This window comes from Alexandromys fortis, unplaced genomic scaffold (genome assembly GCF_014885135.2).
Source record: "Alexandromys fortis isolate MF-2015 unplaced genomic scaffold, M_Fortis_MF-2015_v1.1 scaffold_70, whole genome shotgun sequence".
Lineage (NCBI taxonomy): Eukaryota > Metazoa > Chordata > Mammalia > Rodentia > Cricetidae > Alexandromys > Alexandromys fortis.
In genome coordinates, this window is record NW_026067955.1 from 3,658,565 (window position 1) to 3,672,071 (window position 13,507).

The following is a 13,507-nucleotide window of genomic DNA, read 5'->3' on the forward strand; positions in this document are numbered from 1 at the left end:
CTTAAAGAATATTTTTAGTTCTATTATCATGACATTAAAGATATGGATTTTAAAGAGTTAATATAAAACAGGGTAGCCTGCATTTCCAATACAGTTGGCTTTTCTACACAGTGAAATTTGATTTACCAACCAGGACCATGCTGTCTCCTCGGACTACTTGGCAACATTTGGTCTGGTTAGGGGTGATACTGACATCTAGTGCACAGAGCTAGGGATGCTGCTAAGTGTTTTAAACGCACAAGAGAACTGCCACAATGGTTATCTGTGCCAGTGTAAGCAGAGCAGACGTTGAGAAAACCCTTGTCTTCGTGTGAGCAGTTTTAGATTTAAAAACAAAACAAAAAAGCAACCAAGAGGTCTCCATCTACTTATTTGTTTAGAGAGAGTGTATGTGTGTGGTGTAGGTGTGTGTGCTCACGTGTGTAGATGTGTGCTCACTAATGCACACACACAGAGTGTCTCCCGTGCCGCTCTCCATCTGCTGTCTATGAGACAGGCTCTCATTCAGCCTGGAGCTTGCACTCTCAGGCAGACAGTTTGGCCAGGAAGCCTCCACAACCTTCCCTTCTCTGTCTTACCCAGCTCTAGGGTTCCAGATATGTGCTGCCAGGCCCAGTTCTTACATGGGTTTGGAGGATCTACACCCAGGTTCTCATACTTTTCAGACTGAACCATCTCTACAATGTCCCATGCCTTTTGGCACCATGAGACCATAAGACAGGGTTTCTCAGCAAACTGCCTGTTCCAGCCTCTCCAGTGTTGCAAGAGCAGGTGTGTGTGTGTGTGTGTGTGTGTGTGTGTGTGTACTTGTGATGATATATGACAGAAGCATCTTCTGACGATAACCCCACAGTTCACATACGATTCATACACACTATATTCACATCATTGTAGACTAGTTCTCCCCTATCCTGGACGTTCACGATTAGGGATGCGGCTCCTCGAAGCCTTTCCTTAGCTGACAACTAAATTCTCTGGTCCAACACAGTCACCTAGTGGCCAACTCAGGCCACTGCTCCATCTTCTCGCTGCTCATCATTCAATTCTACCTCTAGCCCCGCCACTCTGCTACAGAAGGGGAGGTATAAACATAGCATATATGGTATAAGACGGAAAGACTGAGGGGGCAGGCAAATCCTTTAGGGTTTTAATAAAATATCAAACAACCATGACACTCAGAGTTTCTAAAAGCTATACTAGAACATAGCATTGGTTCTGTTTAATCCCCTGTACAATTACAATACTTCTTAGGGTGTCGTAATTGCATAGTAACGCACATCAACAGCTGGGTAAATCACTGCTTACAGCTAATTAACACACCCAGTAGCCATTAATGAGGAAGAAGCCTTCACCCACATTCCAAAGAACCTGCGTATTGTATTTCCAGACTCATTCTGAAAACCCTCTAGCTAATTACCAGACCCTACCAGAGCTACAAGTTCTGTCCCATGCAGTGCTGAAGGGCACACAAGTCTGCATTAGACTCCCGTAACCAGCAGGGGGACTGTCAGTCATCTGAAGGTTCCAGGCTTTCCTGGTACTTTAACAGAAGGCTGACACCAAGGCCCTGGGCCTATTATGGTGGAGGTATGGTATGGCTGCTTTTGACACTGACCTGCAGATCTCCACGTTACCAACAATATGCTGGGTTTTAGCAGGTCTGGCCAGAGGGAGCTGTGGGGTCCTAGTTGGGAAGCAATACTAAGCCAGCAAAGTAGACTACAGTTCATCTTAATAGGGAAGTCTTCGGAACCTCAATGAACACCACAATGAGACTAACAACAGTTTGAAGATGGCTTCCCTTTGTGAGGTTATTTAGCTTCAATAGTGATAGAAGCATAGTTTCCTCTCCTCCGCCCCAAATTAATATCTAACGAGAACACAGTCTTTGAGTAGCTGGGGGATTAGCCTTGGGACAAACTCAGAAAAACCAATCTAAAAATAGCTTTCCATTAATAATTTTCCAGTTATTCAGCTCAGACCTGTGTTATCCCACACCATGCTACAGCAGCCATGACAACTATTAATAGAGCAGTCCAGATGTGAGCTGAAATTTTCTCTTTCTACTTTATTCCTCACTTCTTTATTAGTGGACACTAGCTTGATTCCCGTCCTCCTTTGTATGCCGTAGTCTGCAGAGCATTTTGAAAGATAAAAGTTTGCCTTACCTACAAAAGTAGCATTTTTTTCTTTTGAAAATGTCATTTTCTTTCAAAGTTCTATTTCCCTGAATGCTCACAAACATCAGGAAAAGTAGTTACTATTCACCAGGAAAAAAAACATCTGTTCACTGTGTCAGATGCAGTGCTTGTGGGCATGAGTGTGAGCGTGTGAGTGTGCAGTGTGTATGCATATGTGTGCATGTATGCACACGGGTTGCCTGTATATGGTTATTTTTCTTTTTAATACTCTGAATGCTGTGATTTTATTTTAAGAAACAGTGTTTCTGCACAGTTAATCACATATCACAATTAATTTCCATCGAGGGCCATCAAGTGGAAGCTCATTCTACAGTCTGTTTGCTTCTGCTTACCTCTGTTCCATTTATTTTCTGCATGCCCAAGTGGCTGAGCCTAAACAGCACGTAGTATTTCCAGAGTGTAAAGTTGACCACTGGGTTTCCCTGAGGATCAATTGTCAACTGGTCAACCCGACGAAGCTGTGCTAGGGCATTGAACTGCTGCAGCATTACAAGATTGGTCTCCTTGAATTTAAGGTGCTGCAATACCAAACAAAACACAATGTCTTCGCTTGGAGTTTAAACACCTTAAATACCAACATCAACATGTTGCAGACCATTTCCCATGGAACTCTGTAAGTTTCAGGCTTAGAAAATACATTTTCAGCCACATTAAACCAATGGAATGCTCTAAGTTCATTTAACTTCAATGTGCCTAATCCATCAACCATTGATGGCATCTATACAAAACTGAGTTTTGGGTGATCCCTTCTGCAAGGAACATCCTCAACAACCAGGATCTCTTAGAGTTATCTAAATACTAAATAATCCAGACTCTTTTAGGATTTACCTATTCTACACATTTTGCATTAACATTAATGTATAAAGGAAGGAATGGAACATTTCAGAAATGTCTAAGGACTCACCCTGGTCCTGAGGACTAGCATCGGCAATACTCTTTCTGAAAACTATGTCGTCACTTAAATTAGCAAAGCAGAAGCAAAGTACTAAAACAGAAACACTAAAGCAAATGGTCTCTTTGCAAACTTGGATAGTCTTTCCAAACACCTGCTTCTATTGCTACCTATCTTCTTTGGGGATGGTGGAGAAGGAAAACACATAAACCATAAAAGGACGACTAGAGAAACTCACTGTGGGAAAAGCTCAAGAGGAAGCTCCCTGTACATGACTATTTCCTAGTGCCGTCCCAGGGCCAGGGAAGCTGAGTCAGCAGCCTGAGGTTTTTTTCTGTGCTGTCAGAGGACTACCAACAGATCATATAATGAATATACATATTCCATCCATATCAGTTTCAGATCATGTAATAAACACACATGTCCCATCCATTCCAGTTTCAATGCCTGAATACATGCTATAGGACTATGTGGCCTTCTTTGTAAAACTGAAATAGATAATGCTCATAAAATTCCATTGGTCTTTTCTACTGCATCAAGGATTGTTTTTAGAGATACAGTTTCTAATATTAACACAAACCTGCAAGGGCATTTATGGAACTAATTTAAATTCCAGTGCCAGAGATCAGCACATAAAAAACTACAGAAACTAAACCTGAATCAGGCTTTGGCCTGAGTACACAAGGCACAATGAAGAACAATTCAAAGAACTTCCAAAGGAAAGCGTTTACCAGAGAATTTGGAAACTTCATCTTCAGTTTGGGAAGCACTTGGACGATTTCATCAAACTCAATGAATGTGAAAGAGACGGTGGTGACCATGCTGGCTGTCTGAACACTCCAGTTCCGATCCAGGCATTCCAGTGCCCCTGAGCCGTACAGGGAAAGGGTTTCCCCTTCTATCTCCACCAAGTGTGTGTCTGTGACCGACAAGCCTTGTAACGCACTGCTGAGCCCTGGGTCTAGAGACCTGCAAAAGTCTTTTTTTAAGTAAAGTTTTGAGCATGCAAAGGAAATAAATAACAGGCTAGGACAGCATGGTAGGAGGCACTCTACAGTTTAATATTGATTACCTCCATTTCTGTAATCAAATCCAGAGCACCACAGATTAATTTTTTTCAGTTTTTTAAAATTAGCTTGCAAAGTAACAGGTTTGATTACTTGATTAGCATTTTCCACTTCACTGTTGTTGAGCCTCCTTCCCCCACCACCACCATCTCCTGCTGGCCCCATTCCCCCCACCACAGCCTCCCTCATGTTTTCATGTTTATGTATCCTTAGATTAATTTACTAGGTTATCTGAAAGATTAGCATTAACATCCAATCATGTATTTTAGCTGAAAATAAGAAAAATATTAATAACCCACCCCCAAGTCCAGATTACTCATCATATTAATAAAAGATAATAATTTCATATACCTTAAATATGTCACTGAGATCTTCTTATATTAATATAAATATACTTTTCAAATTTATAAATCTAGCTAAATAAATACATTTTAAATATATTTCCATAAGACATTGTAAAATATTATTTATAAAATACAATATAAAATGTTTGCAAAATGTATAATATAAACTATTTTCTGCCTTAGTTACTGAGTTAAGTGAGCAATACTGACTCTGTTTTTGAATGGTCTGATCCCCTAAAAAACTATCAACATATAGTTCAGTTGTAATTAATAAAAATCAATCAAGTCTTCCTTCCTAAATTGAAACAAGAGTGATAAAAACAAATTATGCTTTAGACACAATATCATATTGGATACTCTACAGATAGGGTCATTTGTGTTATTCCCAAAGCAGAAACCATGCTACTATAAAAGCCGACCTGAGTGGCAAGTGGAGAATCAATAAAGCTCCTTGATCCAGTTCAAAAATTTTGCTCTGTAAATAGAAATGTAACGTTATGGTTCCGCTCCAGTTCAAAACTTGGACAGCACTTGACTTTTGCTCCATGCGTTTTCACTGAGGGTTTATTCTCTGCCCTTGTCTGTTCCCTGAACAGCAAGCTGGGACTTGGGTACCCATCCAGGGCTTCATGCCTCAGAGTAATCATAATTACACGTTGGCAATTTTGCTTCCTCCTCCACATAGTAAGTTCATGAAGCTAAAGAGCATATTCTCTCATCTGGAGACTCTCGGGTCCACTAATGGGATTTTTACAACATATTAATCAATTATGAAAGATCATCAATGGTTTTTAAATGCTAGGGTTAAACAGTAAGCCTGACAGATGATTATCCCATTGGTTTATTGATTTATTTCACAGGTACCAGTGAACTGTTTGTTACACACCTGTCTATTCATGAGCAGATTAGCTAATGACATTTGTGATTCAAAGTGAATATGCAACTAAGAAAATATTCACAATTACTTTTAATGCAATCCTTAATTTATATCAAAAGATTAAGAGGGGCAATGATTAAACACCCCATGAGTAGTGGTGTGGACTAGCTTAGTATTAGAAAGGTAAAAGCCAATAACGGGACAGAATTAGAAAAGAATTACTTCCATCTATTGTGCTTTGCAAGCAGAGCAGAATGATTCCTGCTGACACAGAGGACAGCAGTCAGCATTTGATGCACTGAAAGGGAGACGTATGGATGGCACACAACTCACAGCAACAGCACCGATAGCAGTATACTGCAACACTGCTCACTGCTCAGAGCTTCTTGTGTGCATCAATCCTGCTGCGTGTACCACAGTGGAACCAACATCTAGCAGTGCCCAGTAAATATCTCTTGAATTAATAAACCACGAAGACTTTCAGGGGTATCTGTTAAATCTCTATAGGGCGCTGTAGAATGGGCAGACAGACAGAATGAAGGACACAGACACGCTGCAGGCGCTAACAAGGCTAGTCAGGGAAGACAGAGACATGCAGTCAGAGATGATAGGAAAAAATGTCATTTGATGTGGTGGTGCCTCATGGCCACAGCAGCCAGAAAAGTGTAGGCTTAATGTCAATTCAATGGAGAATTAGCTAGATACCAACGTGACGAGCAAACCCACGGGGACGGGATCTTGTCCCATATCACATTTTTAGGAGTGGTTTAACTTTTCTTCTGCCATGTGAGTAAAAGATTAGGAATATAGCAGAGCAGTGGTGGCGCACGCCTTTAATCCCAGCACTCAGGAGACAGAGGCAGGCGGATCTCTCAGAGTTTGAGGCCAGCCTGTTCTACAGAGTGAGTTCTAGGACAGTCAGGGATTCGCAGAGAAACCCTGTCTCAAAAAATCAAAAAATAGGAATATAAACTCTAAAGCAAAAAGTCTGTGAGTATAAGGCTATTATTTTGTGTACACTTTTGGTAAGCATGCTGTTGGGAAAAAAAGTGAAAAACTAAATAAGCCTACAGTTAGGATGCTCTAAGATAGTCAGGAAGCTGAGCCAAAGGAAACACGTGGCTGCTGGGCTGTAGCCAGCCTTGGCCTTCCCCGGAAGACACAGAGCAGCTGTTCCCGGGACACGCAAGGCCAAGCCAGTTAATGATGAGGCTGCTGGGTTGGCCTCACCTCAGGCCACTGCTTACTAATTTGCTTCCCTAACAAGGCATGCTCAATTTCCATAAAATGATTTTGAAAGCAACACTGAACAATGTTTAGATGTTGGAGAGCATCCTTGCATGAATGATAGAGGTATGTCCCATCCTTTTTAGTTAGAGACATGATATGCACATATCAGTTCATTTATTCACTCATCAAACACCCCCCAGAAGGCTGCTATGTACAAAGTTCTGTGCAAAGTCTTCCGGCACAGCTGACTAACTCATCTGTATTGATAAGGACAATTAGTAGTGAGCACATACACCTTTTCCTTTTGATATATCAAGACTATTGCGTGTAAAGCCAAATTATGGAGATGTACTTCCCCAAATACCATGGCGGTAATCCTAACAAGCAAGCCATATAATTTCTAAACTGAAATGACCTCATTATGTCATTGAACCAATCAGTAGGATTTTGCAGAGAGCTGATTATGTGTGTGTCATACTGTGCTAGGCATTGGAGACATACAAAGAAATCAAGATATACCTGCCCTCAAATATTTTCCAGTCTGGATAGGGGATTTAAAAGAAGGTATGCATGCATGGACATTAAGTATGATGTGCTAATTGTCACTGAGTGGGTATTTCAACCTTATTTTATGGAAACAGAAAAAGGAACGACAAATCCCTGTAGGGGGAGAAGCTGGGTCTCAAAAAGAAGCAGCCTTTAAACTGACCCTTGAGTCGTGGGTACAGTGTTTCACCAGAAGCAGAGAAGGGGCACGAGGAAAAAGGGGGGTAGAAGCCTATGCTGAGCAGTGGTGGGAGCTCAGTTTCAGTATGACTGGAACCCTGGAGCACGGGACTGTAACACAGACAGGAGAACGGCGAGGAAAGTGAAGCTGGAAAGTCAGATACTATCCCATAGCTATGAGGAACAGAAAAGGGTTTTAAACAAAAAGGGAAAGACCATATCTAGTGAGCTTGGAATTTAGCTCAGAAATAGAGCACATCCATGTCTGAGGCCCTGGGTTCAATCTCCAGAAATATGCACAAATACAAGAATGGAAGGAAGGGAGGGAGGGAGGGGGCAGAGAGGCAGGAAGGCCATAGTTGGAGCCTTTGTAAAATAACTCCAAAGAGTCAGACAAGGTCTAAGTCCCTGTGCCAGGATACACAGATGAAGCACAGGCACCCTCGGCCTTCAGGAACCCCCTGCAGACATATTAGTACATCTATTTTATGAAGGATTTGAGAGGAAGGGTGGATGCAGAGAGATTAATAAAACCGGTGACATGTCAACCAGCCCACAAGAGGGCATAACAGAAAGACACGGTAACTATAGGAGAGGTGCATTGCCAATAAAATTGGATGGCCTTTGGCTAAACCTCCTGACCTGCCACTCTCTCAAGAAGGTTCTGGATTTTGGAGTTTGAGGTTCCTGGTCTATAAATGGTGATTTCATATCACCATGTTTTCAGAGGTGTTGTGAAAACCAGAAATAATAAAGGCATAAAACCATGCCTTGAAGTTAGTACAATACATTTGTGACCATTATCAATGAAGGACAGCATATCACTAGGTATTTAGGATAAGATAAAAGGGGAATTAATGGCTAATTGGCCACAGAAAATGAGGGGGAAGAAAGAAGTAGGTATGCCTTCAACTTCTAGGGAGTGACTGGGCCCAGCCAGCTTCCTACCCGTATTCAGTCTGAACCTGCACCATGAGGAAGTCAGGATTCTTCTGTGGAGGCTCCATGATTTTCAGGCTTGGTTTCACATAAAGCTTACTGCTGTGTTCTCCAACTCAAAGATGAATAAGTGGCGGCAGGCGGGAGGATCCCCAATGTGAACTACCTTCAAGTTCTTTATTGGTTAATGTCAACTCCAAGTACCATCTACTCAAACAGCTCTTTCTGAGACACCCAGGAAATATCCTGTCTCCTCAATTACTGGAGCAACCTAGGGAAAGGTGGTGGTGGGGGTGTTGTTGACTTGATGCAGTAAAGTATCAAATTCTTAAGAGCCAGGCCAAATGCAGTCCACATACATGCCAACAAAAAGACACTATTCCAGGGGCCTGAACACTTTTTTCTTTCCTGCCTTCAGGCTTCTTAGAAACAGGCCAGAACATGAATGCTTCACGTCTTTCCGATGATTTTTTTTTCCCCCGAGTAGGTGGTGCTGAGTCCTACAATAACTCATTTTATGAATTTTCTATTACAACATTCATGCGTGTGGAGATTCATTTTACGCATTATATTTTATTATAATAGTGTTGGCTTAAAGGCCAGTGTTCATAGACAGGAAATGACCAAAAACAAGCCAGCCTCACTGCATGCATCCAACGTAAGCAAAGGAAAGCTTACACCTAGTATTCTGCCATTTCTGCTGGGCAAAGGCCTCTGCGGCATGTCATTTACTGCTGAGCTGTCCCAAGTTCAGAGAACAGTAAAATAGTTAATGGGATATAGCAAGGTGTTAAAGAATTTCTTTCCTTTATATGCCTATAATGTTTTCATGGACACTTGCTCTTAGGCATTTGGTTATATGCCCATAGGTCAGAGGTCATGAACACGGTAACACAAGAATGACTTATCTTTTTAGCATTATGAAATATTAAGGACTATCGATGATGGCTTAAAGTAGAAAACCACCTGTAGCATTTAAACACAAGCTGAAACACTACAGAAAAGACTCTGTAGCTCTCTACACTAGCCTAACGCCTTTAAGAAGAATGGCTTGCATCACTGTCCAAAGGCAAATGTTAGTTTATTTTAAAGATTAATAAAGAAATAGTAATACAATTGCTAGCATTTATAATGCTTTACCCTGTACTCTTGAGCAAAACAGCAGATAGGAATGAGCCCACATGTCTAAATCCCTTGCTTTCAAGGTGCCATTCGGAAACATAAAGAGACTGATAGGTATAAAGTACCATGAGCTCGAGAAGGAAGGACTGTTGGCAGCAGGGAGCCCAGCAAGCTTCTGGAGGCCAGACAGCGAAGGCCGTCCAGTGCTGAGGAAGGAACAAACCGCGGCCTTGGCTGTACACTGCGAATAAGATGGCAGCCACTCAGCTGAGAGAGCCCCTCAAGGGACGAATACAGAGTGAGAAAGGAGATGACCCAGGGCAGTAACTGAGGCTCTGGAGGACTAGACTTGGGGACCAAGCTCGGTGGCAGAGCTCTCACTGAGAACAGTGATGCCTCAGGTTAATCCCTAGCATTGAGTGAGGCAGAAAGAAACCCCCACCTACTCCCATTGCTAAGAAAACATGCACATAGATCCCAGTGGGGGAAAGGAACGAGTATTCTGAATGGAACACTAGAGTAAGTGGTCGTTCCTATAGAAGGAAATGAAAACCCAGCCCTCACCTCAGGCAAATCAATGTGAGGTATAACCAAGGCTGATAAAGACCAAAATTTAAACTTTTATGAAACAAAATGGGGACAATATTTTTAGAATTTCTTTCTTATGCAACATCTAAATGAAAAATCCATAAAGGAAAAGAAATACATTTCAGTGTCCTCATCTATAAATGGCCTTTAAAGCCACTGTCATGCACAAATATTCCCAGCTAGACAGTGGAGGAGGAGAAGAAATCACAGAGTAAGAGCTGAGAGATTCTACCTCTAAAGAGGCTGAAAGGACAGAAAACAAATAAGAGAAATAGAAGAGGATATGAGAACAAAATATAATACCAGGAAGAAGTCACAGCCTACGAACGACACAGTAAAACCAGAGAGTACAAAGGCAGTGACAAGACTGGATTAGGCATGGGGACAGTGGACTTCAGGAAGTGTAGCTCTATTCAAGAGAGAAATTTGACTAGCTACAGGTTCATTCCTTTCAACTTTAAAAACTGTGCAATATGAAATCACAGATTAAAGAGAATTTGTGTAAGAAGAGAACACTCAGATATGAAGCAAGGTCTGGAAAGCTTGGAAGTGTGATGAAAAGAGGGTGTCTTCTCTCTGAGTGACATGGAGACCAGAAGAGTGTCAGCACATAGCTTAACTCCGGAGCCAAGAAATATATTTCCCATAGAAACTCAGATCTACTAGGCAGTTGTCAAGGCTTAAATGCTTAGGAGAGCTGTTAAGGCTTAAATGCTATCAGCTGACCAAGCTTTATGCTTGCAGAATGGATGTAAATGTTGTTGATCTTGCAATGTAACACCACAGTCACAGACTCTAACTGGAGTCCTAAGAGGGAGGGAAAATAGAACAGGAGCCAGGTTATAAGCTCCACTCTAATACAAACCAATAGGCTCCTTAGGAAAAGCAGTCAGATCGACAGACTCTGAGTTCTAGCATCTAAAACTGACAAGAACCAGAGGAATACTCAGTGAAGAACGCTGACTGTGATGGACTTCAGAGAGAGGCTCTGGCATCGTCACTCCCCTGTTGATCCTCACCCCTCAAGGTGACAGCCACAGGCAACCAGGCACGCAGTACAGAGCACAGTCCCCAGAACTGCCCCTGTGTTCTGTCGTCTGGACCTGACTCTACCAAGGTCTGCCCTTGTGGAGCTTGCCCTGAAGTATCACTGGGGCTAAGGCAACTGCTGGGTAGCATTTGTCCAAAGCCTTTTCAGCGCTGAGGACTGGACCTGGCCTTGTACCTGGTTGATAAGTATTTTCCCACTGAGCCACACCAACCTTTTGTCACTTACTTTTTCTTTAATTTTGAAACAAAGGCTCAGTAAGTTGCCCTGGCTAGACTTGAACTTACTCTCTAGATCAGATTTGAACTTGTGATCCTTTGGCATCAGCTTCCCAAATAGTTGGGATTTGGGCGCTAGGCCTGGCTGTCAGAAGCATTTAAAGGGGCATGTAGAAAGCCCAGGGAAAACATGCAGCTAGCAACAGACTCACCAGATGCCTAGGCCAGAAAAGGCTGGGGAAGAAGGTGAGAATGAAGGTTCAGAAGCTCTCTCTCGAGCCAGGGTATCTCCAAGGTCATGTGCATGAACAGAGGGCCTCATAGGCTACATTCAGTCTCTAGACTTTTCCCCTTCAAAAAATAGCAAACCACTGGGGGATTTTTCTAGTAGGGAAATGTTACAGATTTATATTTTTAATTTTTTCTCTTAACTTCTTAATCTCAGCTTTGGCTTTCTTAAGAAAATTATTCCTCAAAAATAACTATGTTAAATGGTTTACCATCCCTGTTCTAAACTCAACTCTAGAAGCGCCATAGCACATGAGAGCGCTGTCACATACCCTGTTTCCTCTGGAAATGCAGAGATGGCGGCGCTTCCATCGATCTGACAGGGTTCCTGCAGAGGGGACTCGGAGTCCTTTCTGTCCTGGGTGGTGGCAAGATTGGCTACTCGTTGCTGCAAGTCCCACTTTCGAGCGACATTGTTAATTGTTAGCCTTTTCTTCTCCTACAGGAAGGTAATGGAAGAGCAGTTAATATGACATGTATCTGTGAAGAGAGAAACACTGGCTTCCCGTCCTTTTCTTCTGGTACCTTCCGAACAAATTCCCTGGCGGTAAACACCTAGCACACCTTCAAAAGCAAGCCTATGAGTCTGTGTTCACCCCATGCTCAAACCTCTTAATAATGCTGTCAGCCTACATGGAAAATTAGTATACTTCTTGTTCTGAACAGTGAGATTATTTATTTCACTAACTGAAACTCTGGCTTGGCAAAGTTATATGCCTCTGTCCTTAAACAGAGCAAGAAGTAGCTACTAATACTTTCGTCTTTTACCCAATGATTAGGGAAGAGAAAAAGGGTGGGGACTGATTAGTATTTCATATTTCATGGTGTAACTTGGTTTTAAAAATACTTTATTTATGTGAACGTATGTGTGGGTTACCGTGGAGAAGAGAGCATCAGACCCTTTAGAACTGGCGTTACAAACACGTGTGCTGCAGGAGCAGCGAGCACTCTCAGTGCTGAGCCCTCCCTCCAGCCCCCATGGTACAGATCATGACATTTAAGGATGAAAAAATGTTATCTAGGCTACTAGAAGAAGTTCTACTGGGTAAACATTTTCTGGACAGCTACCATCATTGTAGAAGAACAGGAAGGCTGAGTAAAGTAAAGCAATGGATGATGCCTTGGGCAGGGGCACTGGAGTTCAGGGTGCCTCAACTAACCCGCCTTTGGGGGGTCAGGAGTCTGGCCCTCTAACACACTCCAGTACTTCTCATGCAGTGAGAACCACTGACTTGCAGCCTTGGAACTCAGCTGTCTCATAGAAACCCTTCTGAAAAAAAGAAACCGTAAGCCCAAAGAAGTCATGCTCCATTAACACGCTCTATTCTATGCAGATGCAGCTGACAGGGACTGGGTAAGGGTTCCTATTCTGGTACTATCACCATTTTCAAAAGGCAATGCTTCATTTATTTTTATTTTATTTAAAATTATTTGTTTCATGTGTATGGATATTTTACCTGCATGTATGTCTGTGAACCACATAGTTTCAGTGTTCATAGATGCCAGAAGAGGGTGTCAGATCCCCTGAAAGTGGAGTTACAGACAGTTGAGAGCTGCCATTTGGGTGCTGGAAATTGAACCCATGTCCTGTGCAGCCAGTGCTCTCAACTGAAAAGCCATCTCTGCAGCCTTTACTTTTTTTTTTTTTTTACATTTTATAGAGTGTGTGTGAGAATGTGTGTGTGTGTGCACGTGTATGCGTGCATGTATGTGTGTGAGTGCCTGTATGTGCCATGATGCATGGGTATGGAGGTCAGAGGTCACATGATAACTTGCCAGAGTCAGTTCTCACCTTCCACCATGCCAGTTCTTGGGACTGAACTAAGGTCGGCAGAATTGGTGGCAAAAACCTTTACTTGCTGAGTCATCTTGCTGGCCTCAAAAGTTAACATCTTAAAATCTAAGTTAGATTAGAATGCTAAATATAGATTCTTTCTTTTTCTCTTTCATTCAAAATTTGCCAGTGA

The 13,507-nt window shown here is 42.2% G+C and overlaps 1 protein-coding gene across 11 annotated transcripts in view; it reads right to left on the reverse strand.

The window, feature by feature from the left end:
* Positions 1-13,507, reverse strand: part of Lrrc49 (leucine rich repeat containing 49) — a 114,293-nt gene that overhangs the window by 10,696 nt on the left and 90,090 nt on the right. For all 11 annotated transcript variants that reach the window (XM_050151924.1, XM_050151930.1, XM_050151926.1 and 8 more), the window contains 3 exons: positions 11,813-11,979; positions 3,825-4,062; positions 2,534-2,719 (listed from right to left, as the gene is read on the reverse strand). In XM_050151924.1, the coding sequence (XP_050007881.1) occupies positions 2,534-2,719; positions 3,825-4,062; positions 11,813-11,979 (591 nt within the window). The remainder of the gene's footprint in view (positions 1-2,533; positions 2,720-3,824; positions 4,063-11,812; positions 11,980-13,507) is intronic.